At 44.2% G+C, this 24238-nt stretch overlaps 1 protein-coding gene across 8 annotated transcripts in view; it reads left to right on the top strand.

Moving 5' to 3' along the window:
- The window catches only part of SGCD (sarcoglycan delta), a 306318-nt gene that overhangs the window by 161179 nt on the left and 120901 nt on the right, over positions 1-24238 (top strand). For 3 of the 8 annotated variants that reach the window (XM_041397415.1, XM_041397414.1, XM_041397413.1), the window contains 2 exons: positions 1617-1766; positions 23411-23596. In XM_041397415.1, the coding sequence (XP_041253349.1) occupies positions 1689-1766; positions 23411-23596 (264 nt within the window). In that variant the 5' untranslated portion in view covers positions 1617-1688. Of the gene's footprint in view, positions 1-1616; positions 1767-15681; positions 15780-23410; positions 23597-24238 lie in introns of those variants that run through there. The other 5 variants (XM_041397418.1, XM_041397420.1, XM_041397417.1 and 2 more) reach the window with 5 other exon arrangements.

Raw genomic sequence — 24238 nt, 5'->3', positions numbered from 1 at the left:
GTGATTCTCCACATGACCTCCTTGCTTTTGATTTCCTATTTGCAATATCAGCTTTTTCAGACAAGATCAATGATGAGTGGTATAATTAATTTTTACGTGTTTTAATTAAGTTTTAAGCTGCTCCAGTGCTTTTCATTATCTTAGCATGATCTCTTGCTGCTACCAAACATTACAATGAAAAAAAACCTGTTGATTAAATAAATTATTATTTAAAAAGTCCCCTGCAAGTTGTCAAAGTAATTAAAGCTCAGCGATGCAAAGTGAATATAATACCTACTGCACAAAGAAATGTCAGGTAGAGCAAGGTATTTAGAAGGGCTCAGGAACCTACAACAGCTTGGGGCAGGTTCTGTCAACTCTGCAATGGTTTGTGTGGCACCTCATCATCCTTCTGACATCTGGTGCCATTTGTGTTATCCTAGTCATGAGGCTGAAGGAGCCAGTGATGCCTCCAGGAACTGAATTTGCAAGTTGAACAGAGATCACCATTATTAATATGGGATGATACAGAAAGGTTTGAGTTCTTGACAACTTTTGAAACTCTGCTTTGCAGAAAAAATACAATATTTAACCTGCTACTAGATAGGAAAGAAATTGATGGTACCTTGTCTCTCAGGGGTTTATTTTTAGAGGAATTAATCTTACTTTATTTCACTGGTAAATTAATCTGTTCATTGGGTTCTTGGGTAGAAGACAGACATTGCTTGGCTGTTGCCTGCTTAATTATACCCTGTAATTTTGATTGACAGTGGAGTATGCATTGAGAAGCAGCTGGAAGTGTCTGTCAGCTAGTTTAGAAACTGGTGAGGGATCTCTGCCTCCTGCAGAAGCTGCTTGCTGTGCTAACCTAGGCCCAGTGAGAGGTTGGTGGATGTCTGGGGAGCAAAAGCAAGCAGCCATCACTCTGTTCTGAACAGTCAGAAATTAGATGTTTAAAGTGTGCCACAGCTACTTTCAGCAAACACTGGGCTCCCACTCAGAATCTGAGGGTTGAGCGTGAAGAGCTTGTGTTTCTGTGTAAGGCATTAATTGGGATTTCTCTCTGCTGGAGTGCCTGTGAGGATGCTTTTGCTGTGTTAAATTGAGATTCTTAAAGCGTGTTTGGCTTTTATGTGTGGCATCTATAACTGATTCTCGGTATTTCAGTAAATTGTGTGAGACTCCAAATCATGAAGGTAAAGGTGCTTTCAGGTACTTTGAGGGGGGTAAAATGTGGGAATGGGGGGGAAGTTGAATGAACACACTTAGTTGAAAGCTGTGAGCTATAAAAGGAAAAATACTGAATGTTAATGATGGTGTGTGAAGTTTGAAGCTATTAAAGTGGCTGGGAGAGTTTGTGCAGGGCTGAGCTGGTGCTTTCAGGGTCATGTGCAGATATGTGGGGTTCACCTGCTCTTCATCCCCCGTTTCTCTGTCCACGATGTTCTGCTGCTGCTGCATCACTGTCCTGCCTCCTCTTGATCATTCCAGTGTTGTGGGGGAGAAGGAGAATGAAGAGACTGACAGAACTGTAATATTTTTGCCAGCAGCCTCTATTTCCTTATCCTGGGAGTTTCATCCCAGGACATCCTTCCCAGTGGTGAAAGCAGGGCATTTTTGCATTTTTCCCTGTTTAGCAAGGAGCCGTCAGCCAGTGACTGGGGAGAGAACAGCAGATGGAAATGAAAAACTGGGGACAGCCCTAGTGAATGTCACCAGCTGAGCAGACCTGCCCAGGCCAAGATCCTACAAGCAGCGATCCCTTCTTTGCTCAGCATTATCCTGAGGTTTGTTGCCAAAAGGGAGCTGGAGAGGGAGTGTGTCCATTTGTTGGGATGTTGTCATCAGGTCTGGTGCAGCAAGGAAAGGAAATGGGCCATGGGGACAGCCCTGGGGACAGTTCCATGAAGTGCTCTTTGCAGCCAAATCACAGCTCTAGCTCTGACTGCAGCTCTCCTTTTCACAACTTTAATGGGCATAACGTGCCATACAAAATAAGCAGGATTCTCCATTCAAAACAAGGAGTGTGGCTTACCAAGTGATTTAAAAAACTGTTCTTTCAGAAATGTCTGTGCAACATGACTTGACTGATTTACCTTATAATGGCTCAAAGCCAAGAACATAATGAAATTGTGAGCAGAAGAAATTACTCTAGTGCTTTTTCCCTTTTGCTCTCTGCTGATTTATTGGAAATGCCTTTCATTCAAATAACTGTCCCATTAACCCACATGCTGCCAGAACCCTGGGAAAGAAAAGAAAAGCAAGACAGAGGCAGTGACTGCTCTGGAAGAGAAGAGAGTCAACAAGCTTAAGCATTGTTGCACTGTGTGTTTGCAGTTTTGGAGGCAGGGGGGAAAAAAATTTACGGTTTCAAGCTTAACTGTTACTCTGGGAAGCTGGAAGCTTAAAAGCCCAATGGATAGCTAATAAAAATTTTGTGATGGCATGTCTCAGCTCTTCTGACATGGGCTGTTTAAATCCTAGACTTGTATTGCAATATTGCAATACTTAGATATTCCTCCCCGATATTGATTCTCTGCCCAGGCTGGGGCTGCCTGTGCATCCTCTCACTGCGGTTCAGGAATGTTGGGTCTGGATCTTCATGGCTAAATTTCGGAGTGTCAGGCAGGCTCTAGGAGCTGTAGAGATGGTGCTGAGGACCAGCACCAGGTTGGTGTGGCCTTGTGGTGCCTTGTGGCTGGGGTCTCACAGAAAAAGGGCAGGAGGAGGAGGAGAGGAGCTCGGAGCTGGCAGGGAGGCTTGGCTGTAAAAACTTACTTCCAGCTCCTGAGGGCTGCCTCCAGTCCTTCCTGTGAGAGACAGAAAATAAATTGCTGCTGTTGAACATTTTATTTGCACTCACAGAATATTCATCCAAGGAGCAAAGAAAACACCAGAGGAGTGTGATGAGGGCTCGTTTTTTCTTAGCAAGCCAGTAGGAAATAATGCCAGAATCAGACACAGTGGAAGATTTTTGACGACATGGAAATTCCTCTTTGTGCACTGCCAGCTAAATCCAGCTCGGTAAAATTCCTCTCACCTTGAATCAACAGCAGCTCCTAGAACTGCTGCAATTTCTTAATCAGTGGCTATTCAGCATGGCTTCATCAGTGAACCTTTCCATTGCAGGCACAGACCAAGTGTAGCAACTAAAAAGCTTTTGTTTCTGCCCTTCTGGAAGAACAGAAAGAGACAAATGCTGGCAGAATTTCTGGGTAGTGCCTCTGTTAGTTGGAATTTGTAAATTCCTCTGAAAACTGTGGAGTTTTTTTGAGGAGGTTAAAAAAAAGGGTAAATTCAATGCAAAGAGATGTTGTTGATCTGAATACATTTAAACAGAAAATTAGATTCTTTCCAATTTTCAGAATTTCTGGAATATTTTCCCGAAGAGATGTTAAGGACTGAAAGTCTAACAAATCTCATTAGTTTGGGGTAAATTTAGGAGAAGTTTGGGTAGGTAAGTTTAGGAAGAAATGAGGTTTTGTGTGAAAGAACAAACACATATATAGATGATGTTCCTTTTGAAGTGGAAGAGTTCTTGAGCCTCTTAAAGTGCTTCAAGTCCCCATTGTGCTCTGCTGGTTTTAGATCTTGCTTTATCAATCTCCCACTTTCTGCATCAGCAGATGGACACTGTGTCCATGGCATGGCAGTGGCAGATTTTGCACCTGCATCTGTTTTTCAGTTTTGAGACTGAAGAGGCTGTTTATTTCTGATGGATGTCCAAAAGGAACATTGATGGATACTGGTAAAACCCAAGGGTTGGACAAGTACATCCTCAGTGGAGGTGGAAAACTTTCTGCTAGGAAAGCAACTGTGTTAAAGTTTGGCAGAGCTCCTTGGGGTGTTTTTTGGAGCTGGCTATAAATCAGGGGCCATTTTGGGGCTAGAAGAGAAGTAAAAACCCCTTTACAGTGATCAGGCAGCCCTTGGAAACTCCACATACAGGTAAAGATTGGGATTAAATTGTCAGTGTAACCGCTTGTAAAGCTCTTTGAGTTTGGACTCACTGATCAAGACAGTCAAGGCAGGCTGAAAAGGCCCTGAGACAATGTGGAATTTGACACAAAATGAGAGGTTTTTTTCATTGCATAAGAGAATATCAGCTTGCAAGAGAAAAATAGCGACAATTCAAAGTTGTGTAGCTAAATATTGTGCCTCAAAGTTATGTTGGAAGGGGAATTTCAAAGATTATTCTGCAGCCTTGCCAATTAAAATAAATGATAAATATTTGCATTCATGGATGCCCTGGAGTCCTTTCTCTAAGAAAGAAAGAAAAGGTAGAACAAGGTGTGGAATTCAGTACATGCTAAGAAAATAAAGACCTGGGGCTGTGCACAAGTACTCACTTAATCCCTGTTGTATTTGTTATTTCTTTGACACTTCTCTCTGTTACTTCCACTGATGTCTGGTAGATGGCATTAGCGTATAACAAATTTCAAGTTCTTTTCCTATTGGAGGGGGTTTATTTTTCATCCATTTTACAGATAATGCTGTCTTTTTCTGGCTAAGCAGTTTAAAGCATTTTTTTCCTCTCAGTGTTTCAGTTATTATTTGACTAAATGCTTATATTATTCAACATGCTTTTTTTTCCTCCTCCTTGTGCCGTATAATTATTATTTCTTCCAGAGGGCATCAATCACTGAGAAAGAAAAACTTGATGTTTTTGGCTGACTCTGAATTTAGAAGCTCTGTTATATTGTGCACTGTTTATATGCAGTACCGTATTTATTTCATATTCTGGCTTAGAAGGGGGGATGGTGCTCTAAAGGGAGAAGAAAAATTTCTCACACAGAGGGGAAAAATGCAGATAATCAGAGTAGTAAATAGAGGTGCTTACTATAGGGTTGAAGACATATTTGACTGCTTTGCAGAGAAAGAAGCTCCATAAATATATTTTGTCTTTTTTAGTCCACATAAGCATTTTTAGCTAATTTTGTGTGCCCCAAGAAAATGAATAGGACTTCCATGACAAGGGGCCATTTTGCATAGGAAAACAGTCAGTCCTAGGGATTTTTGTAATCTGGACCAGGAGAAGGAAGTTTCATCCACAAGTAACCTTTGGCAATAGGGTTTATGGATCTGCCAGTAGCTTTGTCTTCATCAGGGCTCCCTGGGGAAGCTTTTGTGCTGAGATATACATATTTGTTCTTGCTTTTAGATTCAAGAATCAGGTAACATTTTGAGCAAAAGTTTTGCCTAAATGCTGGTTGGAAGACATATGGAGCAGTGGGACAATACCTTTTTTTTAACCCTCCCCAACATTCTCCCCACCATAGAAATAAGACTTATTTCCTTCATAAATAACCAGAAGGATTATTCATAAATAGCAGAAGGGAGAAGTGGAGTGCTGGGGGAACATTTTTGTTGGTACAGTAATGATTTTAAGCAATCCTCCAGAAGCGTCTGTTTATGAAGATGATCCGTTGCAGATCAGATCTGCTTGATAGCAAAGGACTAAAAAATGATAGAGATATCTTTGAGGTTAATTTTGTATAAAGACTATATAAATGCAAAACATGCTAAGCACCAGGTTTTATTCAATCTATCTAATTATGAGCAACTAATCAGCATAATTTTCCTGCATTTTCAACAACATTTCCTTGAGATTGAAGTATTTAAGGCAATTATGAAGAAATGCCAACACCTAATTGTGACAACTTTTATCTTTAAGGAATCCTTGGGGTTGTCTTTATATAGAAATGCAAATAATTGGGGACAGACAGGGCTAAGCACTCTCTGGGTCCTGTTTTAAGAGGCATTTTTGTGGTGCAGACTCTCTGCAGTGAGTAAAGAGCTGAACACAGGTAGTCAGCTTTCTTTTCCTCTCTTTTTAATACCTCCTAAAGCATGTTGGTTTAGAGGTGTCTCAGGACCTGCAAGCATTCCTTGCTTCAAAACACAAGGCCAGCTTCTGCATCCAGTGGATGAGGAAAGTGTGTGGGTGCATTTCTGTCCTTTTGCTGGCAACAACCTGTATCCTCCAGCATTAAGGTGTCATTTCTCTTAAGTGGACACCACCAGGGCTTCCTCTTGAAGAAAGATGGACTAATTTCACGTGGGCTTCACCATCTGAAACGTGCTGGCCTACTGTAGCACAGCAACAGGCTTTTGCAGGTGGAGGTGTCCTTGCTGGGGTTTCTCTGCTGTGTTAGTTATTTCATTTCCCCTCTCTGCCATCCTATCTTTATGGTGGTCTTCTGCCATCATTTGCAGGCAGGTTGTCTTACAGCTGTTATTGCACCTTTCCTTGGCCTCTGTCATCTCTCCCAATTACTGAAATAGTGCAGATTGTGGGCTGCTCTCCAGTACAGAAATAGCATGTTGTTGTCATGTAGAGCATTAAAATTCATGGGCTGTAGCCTGTCTGTTTCTTGCACTTTCTGGACAGGCCTGTTAACCTTTGAGGATTTGCTGTTCAGATCTTGCTGTACAATAATAAAAACAGGGAAGTGAGAAGGAGCCCTGCTGGGGGAAGGTTTATGTGTTGGGATGATGAACCCATAAAACTCAGTGGCTGTTCCAGACCGTGCTCCCAACACGTGTTCCCCCACCTGCTCCCATTCAAGCCTAGGAACCACCTGAGTGATTGAGGTTACAGGAAAGGCTCGGGCTGTGCTCTTGTGCTGCAGGCAGATCGGTTTAACCTCCATGTGGCAGCCAGGATGGAGACTCCTGTGCCACTGTGCTAAGCTGCTCCCAGATTTGTGTGAGGATGATGATGATGAATAGCTGCAGGGTGAGAGGGGGAGGCTTTGCTCAGCAGCACTGATGTGAACACAGCCCAGTGCTGCTCCTGCCAGATGCTCTGGAACTGAGGAACAGTTGCTGCAGAATTCACATCTTACCCCACTGCTACAATGCATCTTTTGTGACTTAAATATCACACTTCTTAAGTACATGTGTTTATTTTCACTGACAGTTGAGGGTAAATGCTCTGCATTGATTTCTCTTGTGCTGGTCTCTAGTAAGGTGAAGGGTTACAAAAACACACAGCTATTGATTAGAACCACAGAATCACAGAATATCCTGATCTGTATGGGACCCAAGGATCATGTGGGTCCCCTGCAGCTCCTGGCCCTGCACAGGAGAATCCCAACAATCCCACCCTGTGTGAGACAGCATTGTCCAAACATTCCTGGAGCTCTGGCAGCCTTGGGGCTGTGCCCATTCCCTGGGGAGCCTGGGCAGTGCCCAGCACCCTCTGGGGGAAAATCCTTTCCCTGATCTCCATGCTGAATCTCCCCTGGCACAGCTCCAGCCTTTCCAGGGTCCTGTCACTGTCACACAGAGCAGAGATCCGAGCTGTCCCTCAGGAAGAGCTGCAGTCCCTGGTGAGGTCTGACCTCGCTCTCCTCTTCTCCCAGCTGACTAAACCTGGTGACCTCAATTCTAGACCCTTGTCTTTGCATTTGGAAATGGGGTTTGTAGGAAAGGGATTTAATTTTTCCCTTTGCATATTTCCTGCTCTTATGGAGGGGGAGTTTACCAGCTTGAGCATGTCCCTAGGCCAAAGAAATGGAGAAGGCAGGACAGATTTGGAAAATGAGAGTAAGACACAAGGGCACTTACTAAAAAAACAAAGAAAAAAAGCAGAAGCAAATAAACTTTTTTAAATTACCTGTTAGTGACTTCATAAACTATAATTGTAAATTAAACCTCTGAGTGAGGCATAACATGAAAACTCTTCTACTCTTTGAGAAGCATCCACATAAATTTTTGTCATAACCTGGGGAGAAATGTGGGCAGGTAAAATCCCTCACTCTTTTGGAACATCTCTCTTACCTCCCTGACAGCTACTTTGCCCAAAAACAAAGTCTAGATGAAAGACAAAAAGCACCTCTCTCTCCTTTCCTCTCCTTGCCCTCTCTCCCTTTGTGATTCTTATTGGATAATACCAAGAAATCCAGAAAGATATTTTTAGCCCGAGGGAATGGAGAATTTAGGGCAGAAATGATGTTGACATTAATCACAGCAGTGATGAAATTCCACTTCAAAATATACGACTGTGGCAAGGTTTTCCCTGTGTCCTACTAATGAAAAGAAGATCCTGTTGCTGCCAAACCACAGGATGTTTTGCTCACGCAGAGGAGTCACAAAATGAGCCTCTTATTTTTCTGCCATATGGAGATGAGTATTGCAAGAGTAAACTTCATTCCATTCCTCTACCTCTGCAGTGGAGATTCCTGCAGCGTGGTGCTGGGGTCTCTGTGCTCACAAGGAATCCAGGACCATAACTGTGAGGTTGTAGGATAAAGAGACAATGCCAGGAACCAAATTGTATGCTGGCTCTGTGGAGGAAGGGACAGCACATTTGATTCTCTCTTCTGTACTCTGAAGGGAGCAAACATTGTTACTGCCACCTTTAGCATGATGCTTGGGGTCACAGAGAGATTTGGGAGCAGCAGCAGCCCTCTGACATTGCAGTGAGGGTTAAACCTCACCAAGTGCTGAATCAGATAAATGTTTGGAAGAGGAGAGCAGACCAAGTGCAGATGGTCTCAGCAACTCTGTTGGATGTTGCAGCCTTTATGGATGCTGTTGAACACATAGGAAATCCTCCTAGCCCAGGCTCCAAAACCTGCTTAGCTATAGGACAGCACAAGGAATCCTCTCAGAAACTGAGAGGTAATAGTTTCAGAAATAAAGGGATTTCCCAATTAAATGGGAATTTTGCCCTTTGCAACATCCTGCCAATAACTGAAGCAGAGATACTGAGATTGAGGGGCCCTTGAGTGTATCAATGTGGAGAAATCCAGGTCTAGAATTTTTGCACATTGGTCTTCTCATGATCCTTGGAGTACACATCCTCACCAATATGCCTCTGCCATACTGCGTTCTCTGGCAAAGGTCAGGTGTAATTACTGACATACAAGCATGTATTTATTTCTCAAGCCATTGCACCTTTTTTCCTTCCTTCTGACACAATCTCAGTGTAGCTTAAATTTCTAAGGAATTAGCTTTTTAAACCTTCCCCAGTATTCTCTGTTGAAACTCAAAATCTGTGAGTATGTGTGCATTTGTTTATGTATCAGCACAATCATTCTTTAATGTGCTACAGCTCCAAGTGTCTGCATTCTGTCAGGAGCTGCCTTATGAACAGCACGTGCCTTAGCACCTCTTGCAGAATATAAGCACAGAGAAAGAATTTGCATAATTTGGCTAAAGATTCCTCACTATTTTGGTTACCAGATCTGTTGTCTCCTTGTTCCAGAGCGGATGTTGTACAGCAGATTTTAGATTCACAGAATGGTTTGGATTGGGAGAGACCTCTAAAGGTCATCTGGGCCCTGCAATGATCGATGACAACTACATCAGATTGGTCAAAAAACCCTGTCCAACATGGCTTTGAAAGTGTGCAGGGAACTCTCTGGGCAGCATGTTCTGATGCCTCACCACCCTCATTGTAAAAAATGTTTATTTTATTTATTTATTTATTTGTTATGTCTAGTGCCATCCTGGATGGTGAAAGCCTAATGCTGCCACAGGAGGAGGAGGGCAAGAGTTCTCCTGTGGTCAGATATGATGGATGAAGGTCACTGCTGCCCATCCCAGGAGTCTCACAGGATCATGCAGAAGTGTTGCAGTCCAGAATGACACCCCAGAGCTCGTTAAAACAGATGGCTCTGTCCTGGGCTGCTGACGGGCTGACAGGCCGCCTCGTTAGTGTTCTGCAAGAGTCCTGCTAATTGCTTTGAGAAAATACAGATCTGCTGCCTACGGAAATTGTTCTGTGGAGCCAAATTTGGGAGCATCGGGTGGTGCTAAACTTTGTGATATAATAGGATACCTAAGTGTAAGTACAAGCAGAGCTTCTTTCTTGACAGAATAAAAATAGTCAGGGTTGGAAAGGGAAAGGCTGTGATGAGCACAGGCTGCTGAACAGTTCTGCCTGACCAGAAACTGCTCTGCATCAAATGTAAGAGTGTCACGTCCATACTCAGAAACTCCCCACTACAACAGACCTAGCAGAGAAACTGAAATGTTCCCCCAGAAGATGATTACTGCAGGCTGAGGTGATGATGTGTCGTGGTCAGGGCACATATCTAAGCAAAGCTCAGAGAGCAGCTCTGTGCCTTGAACCTAATTTCTGAAAGAACGAAGCCTGAGGCTGCTCAGATAAGAGTAATGAATTTGGATACTGTTAAGACTTTAATAGTAGAACAATTATTGGCCTTGCCAACTGAATATTTGCTCTTATATCTGTATGGAATTAATCTTTGCAGTGAGGTTTTTTTTTCCCCTTGCATTTCTTATGCCAGAGGAGTAAAGCCAGGGAGGGACATGGCACATCTTTTTGCCTGGTGACACCCATCCTGCTCCCTTGTCGTGCTGCAAATGGAGAGACCCTGTTGTTTGTAAATGAGGACCTTTCTGATTATTGATAAATAACCTCTGGATGGGAAGTATGACACATGCTGGCTGGAAGAACAGGGCTCTGTAATGGTAATATTGCCTTGAAATTACAGCCCACGTAGTTTGAGAATTATTCAGGATAATTACATTAATGTTGCCAGAGAAATGAAAAAGAACACTTTCCATTCTACCTATTAACAAGCTCTGCTGGCCTTAAATTATTTCTGAGAAGAGCCTGAAAATGGCTGAAATCATCAAAATAATTACGAAGCAGCAGGTGGGGTAGAGGGGTGGGCTGGGTGAGGTCCTGGCTGTGGCATTTTTGGCTGACAGGTGAACACTGCTGCAGCTTTTGTGGGGAAATGAGCACGGCGCAGAGGTTATGGGTTGGGAACACTGCAGGCTCAGGAGTCTGCAGGTTTGGACCCTAAGCAGAAAAGAGTCCTAGGAGCAGGCTGCTCTCAGTGTAAGTGTTGCACATCAGTGTGTGCACAGGGGAGCATGAGCCTGCTGTTGTTCTGGTGTGCTGGGTACTTCCATCCTCCACCCTCCCCTGCTGACAGCTCTCCTGAGCCTGTGCAGTGGAAGGTGCCTTTGGTGATGATTTTTGCCACTTTGATCCTTGTCTCATAGCAGCAGCAGAGATGTGAATGAGAGATCTGAACTCCAGAGCCTGAGCAGCAGCTCTCTGAGTCTGGCCTCTCAAAAAAGCTCAGTCCTTCTCTTGAACTCAGGTTGTGTTTTTGGCCTTGTGCAAACAACACTGGCTCCTGCTCTGACCTGCTGTTGCCCAGCTCACCTGTAACGTGACTATGAAACCAGGACTTCTTGTTGTGTTCCCTTTGATTTGTGTATGTTATTGCACTGTTTGCTAAGTCTGGGATGAATAGAAGGGGGAAATTTAGTACTCAGATCTAAACAACTCAGCGTCATGGGAATCAAGGTCTCCAGGGTCACCTGTGCTGATACTGGAGTTTCTCATCTGCATGAAATTTAGAGCATCCTTGGAACGCCTGTCTACAAGAGCAGCTCTGCCCCTCTTTCTCTTTAGTCTCCAAGAATTAGCCAATCTTGCATTTCATGACCAGTGCTATATTTATACTTCTTTCTAAAAAGTAGGCATATTTATGTCCTGTGAAGAAACTGGAGCAGTGGGTGAGGACGTAGGGGGATGCAGGGACTGCAGGTCTGGCTGCTTCCAGCACACAGCCATGTTCAAACACACACACACATTTCATTTTCTCCCATTTCCTTTTCCCTTGTCCGACAAGTCCATCTCAGCCCTGTGTGATTACTTGATGACCTGTGTGCCTTCAGCACTCCCGGCACTTAAACGGGGTTTTGCTCCCTGCCATCAAGTCAGGCTCACTCCCTGCACACACACACACACACACAGAGGGAAAGGTTTTCTCCCTTCACTGCAGCATTCCCCCCCTACAGCTACTGCCACTCCCTACACCCTGCAGAAATTTGGGGAACCCCTTCCTTGTCTCATGGAATTGCCCTCCATCCTCTCTGCATGCTCAGGGCTGGGTGAATCCATCAGGAATGCCAATAGCTGCCTTCCCTCAGCTGGCTGCTCCTGACCCAAAATAGTTAACTTTCTAATCCACCAGCTCCCTTAATTCTGCATTTAAGGAGATGGAGCTGAAATGAGTCTTGGCTTCTCCCTTTGCACATGGGTACTCAAGAGATCTCTTAAAAGGCTCCAAGGCTGAGGATGATTTAAAATAATAATAATTTGGCAGATGATTTCTTTCAGTTGAGACATTAAAAATATTTAAACATTTCTATTTATTCTATTGTGATACTTCGAGAGATTTAATGGATGTTAAAAGAAGTCATTTGGAGGGAAAGCTCAAACTAAGGGATTGCTTAATTATTTCAGATAATAAAATTTTCATTTTGACTTCTTCCTCCACTCCAGGTGCACCCACATCTGCGTTTACATGCTCATTCTTTCTGCATATTTGGTTTGCCCTGAATTTTTTAGGTTTGGGGAATGCTTGAGAGACTTTCTAGAAATCTGCACAGCATGAAAATCTCAAGTTTCATTTTGTATGCAAATAGATATTATTTGTTAAAAGAATTTAACTATGAATATTGATAATTCAGCAGTAAATATTAAATAAATTCCAGCTGCTTCTAGAAAATACTGCTGAAAGTGAGGGTGGGTATAAATGGTAGAGAAGGAACTTTCCTTCCTGTCTTTTGTACGTCTCTTCATAGTGTAGAAATTCATGGATCCAGGTGGATTGGATCTCCTGCACAAAATGGAAGTCCCTATGTATTGCAATCTCCAGCTGCAAAGATACTGAAGCTTTGAGGGGGGTTAATTTGTTTTCATCTTCCCAAAGAGCTCTGGAAGGTTTTTTTAATCCTCATAACCCTGCCAGTTCTGAGGAATAATAGCAGTTACACAGATAGTTATGTCGACATCAACTTAAGGTTTATGCTTGCAAGGTTCATATATTTTTGGTCGTGCTGGCACTAATACAAATGATGGCTCAATAACAGAAAAATAGAACAGTCCCTGAGCCACAGTTCTGATGCTTGAAGCGTCTTTAAACCCTGCACCCAAATGAGAAAGAGATAAAAACAACCTACTCAAAGTGGCTTAGCTTGAAGGAGCATTTTATGTGTTACTTGATGACAAAATAGTGAGGCATTAATGCAGTTTACAGTAAGACACCCCTGAAGTTATCAGTGAGGTTGGTGTGATGCCTGACAGATTTAATGTAAATATTTATAGACTTGGCCTACTAATTATGCCAGTGGAAAAAATGCAGTATTAATGCTGTCACCTCCCCATGTCTCTACCTGCCAGCATGCTGCTAGCTCGCATAAATATTCTGAAGACAGAAAGTACCTCACATAAACAGAAGAGATCATTTAGATTTTTAATAAGGGATTAAGTTCTCTCTAGCAGCAGTTTCCAGCCTGTGGCCCACAGACGTATGGGAGGCCTGGGGACTATCCCCAAGGGAAAAATGACAAGTTAAGAGGGGGTTTTGTAAGGTACGTAGGAATCTCTATCTGTGAAATGATTACAGGGGTATGCACCACCTCTGTCAAATATTTAGGGGGTCTGCACAGTGAGAAAAATTTGAAACCCACTGATTTAGTGTATTTATGTAAAGAACTGAGTAATCTCAAAGTGTTGTACTGCCATGTTTTAAATGATTGGACTAATGATCCTGCCAGAGCCAGGCTGCCATAAAAAGTCCTGGGCCACAAAGCACGAAAGCATGTGCTTAACTCAAAACACACGGAGATCCACTGACGTTACTGCCTGCCCCATCCGTAACTGGTTTGCTGAATAAAGACCACAGGGAAATTTAAGACAGAAGGCATGGACTGCTATCGTCTTGCAAACAGCTCTGCAGATGCCTGATTGTCTTGTACAACTGAAAATCTAATTATGTGAATCTGCAGTTCATATTTTTCTGTTTCAGCTTATTTATACCAAGAGACTTTGGTATAGGCGCCTTTGGTTTCAGCTGGTGCTGGTTGCCAGCCCAAAGAGCATTTCCATGGCTGTGGCAGTTTGTTGAGGAGACTCTGAGCTGTACAGGCAGTTCTTCTGATCTGTGATCCAGATTTCTGCCCTGGCACGAGCTGACTCCTCACAAGCTGTGCAAAGAGATGTGAAATGCCACCACCAGTGGTTGTGTGTGTGTGTGCTCGCCTTTTGTTTGAAAGTCTTGCAAACTGAGGCAGGATGACTGTGTGGTTTCCTCTTGTCCTGTCTTCTGCAGAATAGCATCCTGGTCTGGATCCATCCCCACTGATTGCAGCTTGGGGGCTGCTCCAGGCTGCCCACATCTGTCCTGTGCACGAGGGCAGTGCTGCTGACCCCTGTGTGGCTCTGTGCAGGAGGAAGGAAACAGCATTTTGGTAGCAGGGCAAAGTGCAGGCAAGAGCCAGGCGTGGTGTGGCCACAGCAGCTCCCACAGCAGCTTGGGTGGATGAACTGCAGGATTTCCATAGGGGCATCCCACGTGGGTTTTGTAAGATCTCACTGCTGATGGGTGAAAGGCAGATCGCACATCCCTGTGGGTGAATGAGTCCTTGCCATGGACTGAAGCCACAGCCTGTGGAAGGCAGCAGGCTTCCTCTGCCTTCAGAGAGTGCTGGGTCAGAGGTCCCTTTTCTTCTCATCATCACTGCCTTTTCCCCTTGTAAACATTTCACCTGCCCACCACACCTCTGCAAGCCACAGAACAGAGTAACCCCAAAGAACTGGAGTGCACGGTTTGAAAAGGAGCATTAGGAGGGGAAAATCTCTCTCTCTCTCTTTAAACTGTCTCTTTTCTATATTGTTACCTTGACAACTCTGCTGCTGTGTTTCATCTTTGGTGGGACTTAGCCGTGGTGGAATAAGGGGGACATCCATGTGTGCTTCCACATCTACTCCAGCTCTGCTTCCCAGGCACATGCCAGGCACAGGGCATCCCGAGCTGCAGAGCCCACGGTTGCTGCCTTGACCCATGGTGCTGCCTGGAAATGATTACAGATATTAAGAACTGGGACCCGTTCTGATTAAAGGTATAACATTATATCTTCTATTTCTTTTCGTTAAGCCAGTGCCAGAGCGGTGTTAATGCTCTTTAAAAAGAGATGCAAGGTGCTTAAAATATTTTGGGTTATAAAGGTTAGGACAGCTGGAAAGCAGAGAGGGATGAAAGTACTCAAAAATAGTTGTATTATTTTTAGTATAAGCAGATACAGGAGTATGTGTCAAGATTAGGATACACTTCTGATGTGCTGAACTGAGTCTAGAGACGCTAAAAATATGCTTTCTTTTCTCATAGTTTTTGAAGAGTCAGGCAAAGGTAAGGGGAGAGTAGTGGTAAATTGAAATTTTCATTCCTGTGCTCCCTTGCTTGTTGGGGTTTGGCAAAGCTGGCTGTTCACCTGGGAGCCCATGACACCAGCAAAGCACAGGAGACAGGGTAAGGTGTTATCAGTGGGAATGGGATCCCTCCCACCCCATTTTTCCTTCTCCCAAAGAAAATCTCCACCAACATAATCCCTTTATTCCTTTTAGCCGAAATGGCAGCGAAGGCAAGGCAGGCAGGCTCCGGGGCTGGGTGCGGATGGGGGTGTCTCTGTCTGAATGTGTGCAGGGAGAAGGGGGCTTTTAATGCAAAACACATGTGTTTTCAATTGCTTGCTGGAGCCAGCCCAGTAGCTGTAACTTGGCCTGACAAAGCCTTATTGAAGTACAGACAGTGTGGTTTCAAAGCAGTTAGAAAAAGAACGGGAATGCTGTTCAGGAAATTCTTCAGGCATGGGCAGGGACTTGGCTGCAGTTCTGCTGTTGGAAAATCTGACACGGGCAGCTCATGAGCACAGGCCAGGCCTCGTGCTGCTCTGAACACTGAGCTGCATCTTCCCCAGGCTCCTGCACCCTCCAGGCTTTCATCCATCCCAAGGGAGAGGTAAGAGCTGCCCTGCTCCGTCCTGCCAGCGCCGCACGGATTTGCCTCCTTTTGTGCCTCTGCAAAGGGGCTTCTTGCTTTCACACTGCTGCTTAGAGCAAAAAAAAGAGTCAGAATGGGGAGTTGTGGCATATTTGCGAAGGGTTGGGAGCAGTCTGAGGCTGGGTGGTGGTTTCTGGCTAAATTCGTGTCAATAGTAAAGCTGCAGGCAAAGCGACGCCCGCGCCGCGTCTCTGGCTGAGGGAATGCTGCACCCAAATCATTCCCAACTTTTTCATTTTGGGGAGTAAGTGTGTGTATAACCTGAAGCTACTGAAAGGCTGGCTCTGGACCATGTGTCAGTCAGATATTTGGATGAAAAATGCGACTCAGTTACAGTAAATACGCTTATAAGTGCATTGTATTGTAGTTGTTTAATGAGTTGAAAGCATGTTTGTCTGGGGGTTGTTTGCCAATTCCTGGTACAGTGAGCTTGTGAAGAGAGGCAGCAACTCAGTAATAATCACTGCCTTGTGATTTGTCTGCGTGGTTTTTTTCCTGTATCTTACAAAGCATGAGCAAACTGCAACAGACAGCACGGTCAGAAGCCACGTAGAGAAGATTAGGAGGGAAAACATTAATTTAGGGGCTGTTCTATCTGCAACTTCTCTTCCCATTTGTGTTTCTTTCCCCAAATAACGGAAGAAACATTTATGATGAAAAGCTCACTCCCTCTTTAGGGACCTGCCAGATTTAGGCAATGTTCTCTCATCCTTTTAGTTGCAGCATTAAAGCTTGTCTTGCCTTTGCAGAGATATCAGCACCTTATATGGCAGGCTTGGGCTCGGGATTCGGGAGCGCGCGTTCGTCAAGGGATGGAGGTGTCAGGAGGAGTCTGCCTCGCCTCGCCTCACAAACTTCCTTGCCTCTGCCTCTGCCTTGGATTTTCAGAGCAGTGTTATTTGATGTGTTGAAAATGCTTTTTTAGCTGTGTTTTATGGTGGTGGGTTTGTTTTTTATTTCCTTTCAACAAGGAATGAAATAAGGGTATCGAATGATGCGATGGGACGGTGCTAAGGATCTCTGACTGGTTCAAGGGAGCAGACACACGGTTTGCTTTGCCTGCATCCAGCAGGGCTCAAACAGTCACTCATCTTGGCAGCCCAAAAATTCAGGGACAAGGGGAGCTTCCCCACCAAAGGGCAACAGATCCAGAATGTGGCAGGACCAGAGCTTTCTCCCAGTAATTCTGCTGAAGAGTGTTGAATTTGTTGGAGCCAAGTGAAGACTCTGTGTGTTTGGAGTGCAGGAAGGGCATCCTGCAGGAGACATGATGTACTGTGGCTTCTGGAGGCTGATGGGGGACAAAGGGCATGAGAGGAAGGACAGAGATGAGCTCTGAAGTGGGGAGGCATATGAGGGAAATAAAGAGGCTTGATAAGGTTGAAATTTGCTTTGCATAAAATACACCTGCAGTGAAAATGCTGTGTTAAATGAAGATCTTATATGATCTGGAACTTATTGAGCCTTCACAGGCTACCATCTTACCCTGCAGACTTGGATTTCTATTGCTTTTCTCAGCAGCTGTTAGTTTAGGCAACCAGTCAGCCTGTTATCTTCTTCACTGCTAGCTACAAGCTTATTGTTAAAAAAAACTAAATAAAATTCATGTTCCTGCCTCTGATCATGCAGCATGCCACCTCCCAAATCTGATTGTCAGCGTTGAAGAGCCAGAGATGTGAAGAGGCTGGAATATGTCCATCTTGGCCAGCAGCAGCCAGGGCCATGGGAGCTGGTGCTTCCTCCCCACCTTTGGCAGCTCCTCCTGAGCCTCCTCAGTGACCCTTGTGCAGCTCCACCTGGGGCAAGCATTCAAGCCTTGAATCCAGGAGGACTGAAGAATGTGCATGTGTGGGCAAGGTGGAGAGAGCCTCTTGATTTTGGAAGCAGATAGATAAGAGAGCCATTAGCACACCTTAATATGTGTATCCCTTCTCCTGATCCTTCCCAGCAGCAAGCCAGAAAGAGAGTGAGTCCGTGCAAAGAACAAATGGATTAGCACAGAAGGCACATCATGTGGAGGGAAGATGGAAGATGCAGTAGAACAAGTTTTAACTTGTGTGAGCAGGAACACTGCAGAGACTGCACTCTGGATCCTGGCACATGCTCAAGCCCACAGTTCTCAATTTGTGCCGTGCTGGTTGGGTTCCAGCCGTATAAATCCATATTATGATCCTGCTTTGCACATTCCTACAAGCCATATCTCTTTTCTTGGTGCTGTGGGGTGAGAGTGTGCTGGGGCAGGAGTCTGCAAAGTGTCACCTCCTGTGGCTTGCTTTCTGATTTGAGCTCAGTTGATTATATCCCCCTTGCTGTTCCCACAGCCTCCTGCAGTCACACCTGCTGCTGGCTATTTTGGTGTAGTTCTCATATTTGTGCATCCTGCTTTGAGACACTCTGGTGGGAAAGAGCTTTTCTAAACTTGGCACCGATGGACAGAGGCTGTGAGTGCTTCACATCTTCTGAGTGGTGCAAAGGAAGCAGCGTGTGAATGCAGCAAAGCTGGTGTGGTGTTTGCATGCAGCGTGAAATTTTTACCACAAATCGTGGGGCATTTTGTGAAAGACATTTTCTGTTGACTAGCTTGATACATTAAAGGACTCACTGCAGAGACTCTTTCTTCCTTGCTGGCTTTCCATTTTCTTCTTAATTCTGAAAAAAAGTATTGAGACAAGCTGACTATCAAGGAAAAAGTGTAAAATTTAAAAAAGGCTGTCATAAATAAAAAAGCAGACATGTTTCTGTCCTTCTCAGAGAAGAGAAGCAATAGTGACATCACGTTGCTCACAGATTCTTGCAGCATAATAAAATACCACTTTTGGCTTAGGAAATGCAATTTAGAGATGGAGCTGCCTGTTACTTTGGTTTGTTCTGGCAAATTCTAATAGATTTAGAGTTTCACTGTGAGTGCTCTTTGAATGCAGAGAAGGAACAGGACAGTCCCGTTGTTCAGCTTTTGGTTGAGTCCATCTGCTCCAAGCTATTGGTTTATAAACTGAGGTTCTTGCAGTGCACTTATGCTCAAGCACATTTGTTGTCGAAGTGCTGCCAGCCCAAGCAGCTGGGGAAATTACCTGAGCTTTCAAGATGTTGGAGGTGGGGAGTACCCTGAGGGGTCTGAATGAGATGCTTTACCAAGAGATGAATCTCCAGGGTCTCCCCAGCTGCCTGTGCTGAGTCCATTTTCCACAAGATGCAAGAGGAAGGAAAGGTGTTTTCCAGTGGACTGGGCAGAGTGTGCCCTGATGGAGTACAGATCAAAAAAAGCTTGTTGAAGTGCTTATGTTTGCCAGAATCAGGCCAGATGTTTGACTAACACTACACGTGGTGTACCCCACTGAAAGAGACTTCTCATAAAAGAAAAGAACATTCCTTAGGATGTTTCCTTTTACTTCTTGTCTCTCTGGCTATGTATCAGCAGTGGTACCTGAGAAATGGGCATTGAGTGGTGATGGTGTTCCCAACTCAGGGAAGAGCTGCTCCTCATATGGAGGGATAGGCACTGCAGACATAAATAGAGGGACAAGCAGAGAGCAAAGATTTAAGCTTTGGGGACACCAATAACAGTCACGGAGGCCAAGTTCATGGCTTAGATGTTTCTGGAGAAAAGTGCTATGAGATTTAACTATCCCAGCAAGTATTTCATCACGTGGGCTGTTCCCCAATCCTCAGGCCTTGCTGGCCATGTTGCAAGTAAGAAGTCATTTTCCAGAGCCTGATCCTTTTTATGGAGACCCAGGTTGTGGTCTGACCCATGTCAATGGCCATAAATCAATTTTGGGTCATGCTGCTGGTGGATTAATGGACCTGGGGGTGTCAAACTTGAGAGACTTTTACGGGGAGCAGAGACGGAAAATGTCTTGTTGATAGATGGCTCAAAACACTCTTCTTCACGCCAGATTTTGTTCTCAGGCACACTCCAGAAATGTCTGTTCTTTTGAACCTGGTGGATGCTGTGCACTTAAAAGACAGAGAATTAAAGAGGATGAATCTACAGAGCATTTACAGCTAGTGAATACAAGTACAATGCCTTCCAGTGATATGGCAGAGAGCACCTCTGAAGGTTTTTAGGGCTTTTTTTCCCCCTCATTTCAGCCCTAAAGAAAAGGTTTTTGTTTCAGGAAACAAAGAGAAAGAGAAAGAGAAGAGGATGTTGGTGATATGGACACAAAGAGAGGGCAGATGTGGGAGATGTAGGTCCAAGACCTGAGGGAATTTGAACCCCTCTCTCATCTCTGCAAACGTGTTCCCATCACCGTGCTTCAGGTCAGCCTGGGCTCAGATGCTGCTGGTTTTTCTGATGAGGCTGTTACACCTCAGTTACAGGCAGGCAGGCTGGCAGGGGAGATGCTGTGTTGGCTGTGCAAGGCTCAGGGCCGTTCCTGCAGCAAGGAGCTGATTCCATGAGCTCCAGGACACTTCTAGCAGCAAATTTCAAGAGGGCCCATAAGACAGAAGCTGCCTTCCCAGACTGCATCCTCTTGCAGCTTGAAATTGTTCTGTTACTGAACATACATCCTTCAAGTGCTGATCAAAGAAACCCCCACAGCAGAGAACCATTATTGATTCCTTATGCAATACCTCACCCTGCTCATGGCCCTCACTGAGCCTACAAAGGCAGCATGGCCAGGAATGTTACAGTGCCAGTGTTTATGTGGGAAAGGTGTTAATTCATCCCTGTGCATGTAAAACACTTCTCTTCCTGAGGAATTGCTAATGTGGGTTGCACACCCTGAGTGAGGAGCTCGCTGCCAAGAAGGACTTGGTGGAAGGAGGGAGGGGAGGCACGGAGCAAAGATTTGCCCTAACTGGTGAGGTCTGCTGTGAATTTTGGAAGCTCAGAGCCAGTTCTGCTTTCTGGTGCCTTTCAGCTGAGAATGGTTTAGCTCTGCTGAAGGAAAGTGCTGAAGCTTCTTTGCAGAAGCACTCTGTGAGCAGCCTGTGCAGATCAGCAGGCGGGGTGACAGGGTCCTTCCAGTGGTCTTAAAAAAACTAATACATCTTTCTTGTCATGGGCCATATCTCTAAGGTATGCTAAAGCAAAAAGATGAATAGCTTTTCTAAGTGGACTGGATTTTGTCTCAGGCCCTGTTTGCAGTGTTGGTGTATATAAGGACTCAGTGTACAGCTTTTGTGCAAAAGCTTAGTACATTTTTTGGTGCAGAACCAAAAACTCCTTGGTGAAATACCCACATTCCAGGCTGTATTTTTGTAGTCATAGACACATTGTCTGTGGCTAAATTGCAAAGATTTGGCTGCTGCATTTTTTCTGTCGTAGGTGGGATTGTTCACGCAGTGGTGGTTATCCAGTGCTCTGCATGTGTGTCTTTAAGCCCTTTTACTTTAAATTTTGACCTTTGGAAGGCATGTTTCTTTTCCAATTTCTGTATTTGTTTCAGTATTATCTTTTCTCCACTGTTACAGAATTAAGTGCTGGCTCCTAATATTTTCCTGAAGAAGAAATGAAAAATCCTATTAAGCAACAGCAGCCTTTCCTCTTAGTTCAGTAATTGAAAGGAGGGAGGTGTCACCAGCAAGTGCAGCCACTGGATATTCTTTCAAAGCAGTACTTTTTTGTCTGGTGCCTTAATTCTTTTCAATGTTTGAGTCAGGAAATGTTGCCAAAATTTAAATTATGACTAGCATACTTCTCCCTCCCACACAGTACAGATTATTGATAGTGGATATAGCTGGTTCCATAGGTAGTAGCCTTGCAGACTTTCTTATTCTGCTCATTTGTTTAACACACCTCAGCACTCTCTGTCCATCATCCTGTCTTCTCTCCCTGAAGAACTACAAACATGAGCAATTTTTTGGTAGTATTTACATTTGGGGGGGAGGGGGGAACACTAGCTAGAAACTAAATATTACTTAAGTGTGGCCGTGTGAGAGTTTGTATAGAAAGAACATGATATCTACAATTGCCATGCTATTTTCTTGTAATGAATTTATACTGTATTGCTGAGTCTTGCTCATCACATATGTTGCAGTACTTCAGTTGCTCTATCTCTGTTAGGGCACCTGTGAGTTAAATATTTTATCAGAACTAGAGAAATTCTCAAAACCAGGCTACTGTATGGATGCAAGTTGCTCTTTGTGGTTGTGTTCTGTTGCTATACATTCTTTTGATGTTTGTAAAGTTTTACCCCAGCTGGATATGCTATTTTCTTCATCCTAGAAACTGCAAGTAAAGAAGAAAAGCAGAGATACAATGAATAAATAAGTTTTGCAATAAAGGGGTATTTTTAGCTGGGTATTTCATATTGTTTCTCCTTGGTCAAACCTTTTCCATGGTTTGAGAGGGTTAGCAATGCAATTTATTCATTTTTCTCTAAGGGAGAGGCTGTATTTAATATGTGCTCTCCAGGATACCCTGTTAAAATATTAGGTAATAAAATTCTTGACTGTACAGTAGTTGCAGTTATAATTTCCCCCAGGTAGAAGAAACTCTGTAATTTATTGTTGTTCAAGTTTGTAGAGGTTGGCGTGGTTGTGGCAGTGTGAAAAGATCTGGTTTGCTCCAGCCCAGTGTCTTTGTTGTGTCCCAGCTGCCCTCCCTGAGTAGAATCTCATTCCTGAAACTGCCTCATTCCAGACATGCACATCACACTCCCTCAGGGGAACTCACACTGCTCCCTCCTGGGATGTAAATTTTGTAATTCTCTGCATACAAACATCAGTGCCAGCAACCCTGAGGAAGACACTCGTGGTGTTGAATCCACAGTGCAAGAACGTGTTTGGTGGCTTCCTATCTGTCTAGAGTCTAAAATGCAAAACATTCAGCAAACTCTGTGTTACTAGAGATGATCTCCCCAATCTGTGCATCAAAATAAGCTGAAAACGTAAGAAATGATCCCTGGGGAAGCCTGAGAAAGTGGCTTTCCTCAGCCTGAAAACGGAGGGTGAGAACATGAATTCCTTCCTTCCTTCCTTCCTTCCTTCCTTCCTTCCTTCCTTCCTTCCTTCCCTCCCTCCTCTCTCCCTCCCTCCCTCCCTCCCTCTTGTGATAATTGTTAGGGATGTGGCAGCTGGAGAACTTTGCTTCAGCTTCACTTTTTTAGGGAAGATTGGTGTGTAGGAAGGGGAAAGGCAAACATTCCCCCTTTGCCTTGTTTGTCTTTGGTTGGAAGGAATGATTTTACTTGAGATGATATTTTATTTTTTTTTAAACTAAACCTCTGAGAAGTCATATTGCATCTTCCCAACAAACTGCTGAACTCAACTGCTTTCACCAAACGCATGCAGAATTTTCCCCTCAGGATCCTTGGAGGCCCTGGAGTGCCTGCCTTGCAAAACCTGGGGCAGTGAGCAGAGTCACTCCAGAGTGATTTCCATAGGATACCTTCAGACAGCATGCTTACGTGTATTTATAAGTGCATTCATACACATTTAACACATCAGATTCTCTCTTGGTCTCTTACTGCGCACGCCAGGCAGAAGGAAAAATAACCAAGCTATCCAAAGAGCTGCTGCCCAGCTGGTAAACTCTGAAAAAGCCCAGACCTTCCAAGAGGCACAGACAGAAGCAGTTTTTATCACTGGCTTTCTCCTGGCCCTGAATACACGTGGTTGTCTCTTTGTGATCATTTCAGATGCCTCAGGAACAGTACCCGCAGCGGAGCACCATGCAGACCTCGGAAGGACCCCAGGTATACAAAGTGGGGATTTATGGCTGGAGGAAGAGGTGCCTCTATTTCTTTGTGCTGCTCCTAATGATTTTAATCCTGGTGAACCTTGCTATGACCATCTGGATTCTGAAGGTTATGAACTTCACAATTGTAAGTAGGGGTTACCCTGGAAGGTCTGGGGAAGATGAGGGAGGGTGCTGGTCTTTCTTCTGAGCATGACTTCAGATACAGCTTCAATAATGGGGTGTTTCATTGCCATGGACAGTCCCTTTACAGAGAGGAACAAATTTACACAATGATCCTTTCTTTCTGCTGGACATTGAGCTGAGGAATCAGCTCAGCACTGCAAATCATGTTCCTCTTATCTGCTGTATATGTATATATACATGTATTTATGTAAACAATATACGCCACCCATTCCCAATTTTCAATTATAAAGTGTTTTAAAATTAATGAAATTGGTTATTTTGAACTTGGATATGGAATGAGTTTGAGCTTTTGTCTTAGACTTTTTCTGCTTTTCTCTGTGACCAGGAAGACAAAAATCTTGATTTGGGTTTTGTTTTTTTCCTGTGTGAAAATTCATGGTGATGTAGTTCTGGAAACTTAATGAAATAAAATAAAATTTAAAGGTTTTCTCCCTGGCTGTGGTACTTAGGTGGAGCATGTCCTTATCCTTGTATTGCTGTGCTTGGTGCACATCAGTCCTGGAGCAGCTCCCTCTTGCTGCACAGACTCCCTGGCCAGGGTTAGCTTTCCACTTCCAGGGCTTGTGAGCCTTTATGTATGGCA

Source organism: Onychostruthus taczanowskii, unplaced genomic scaffold, assembly GCF_017590055.1.
Source record: "Onychostruthus taczanowskii isolate IOZ18803 unplaced genomic scaffold, ASM1759005v1 scaffold14, whole genome shotgun sequence".
NCBI lineage: Eukaryota > Metazoa > Chordata > Aves > Passeriformes > Passeridae > Onychostruthus > Onychostruthus taczanowskii.
Note: the sequence above shows the minus strand (reverse complement) of the source record. Positions and strands in the feature narration are given on the sequence as shown.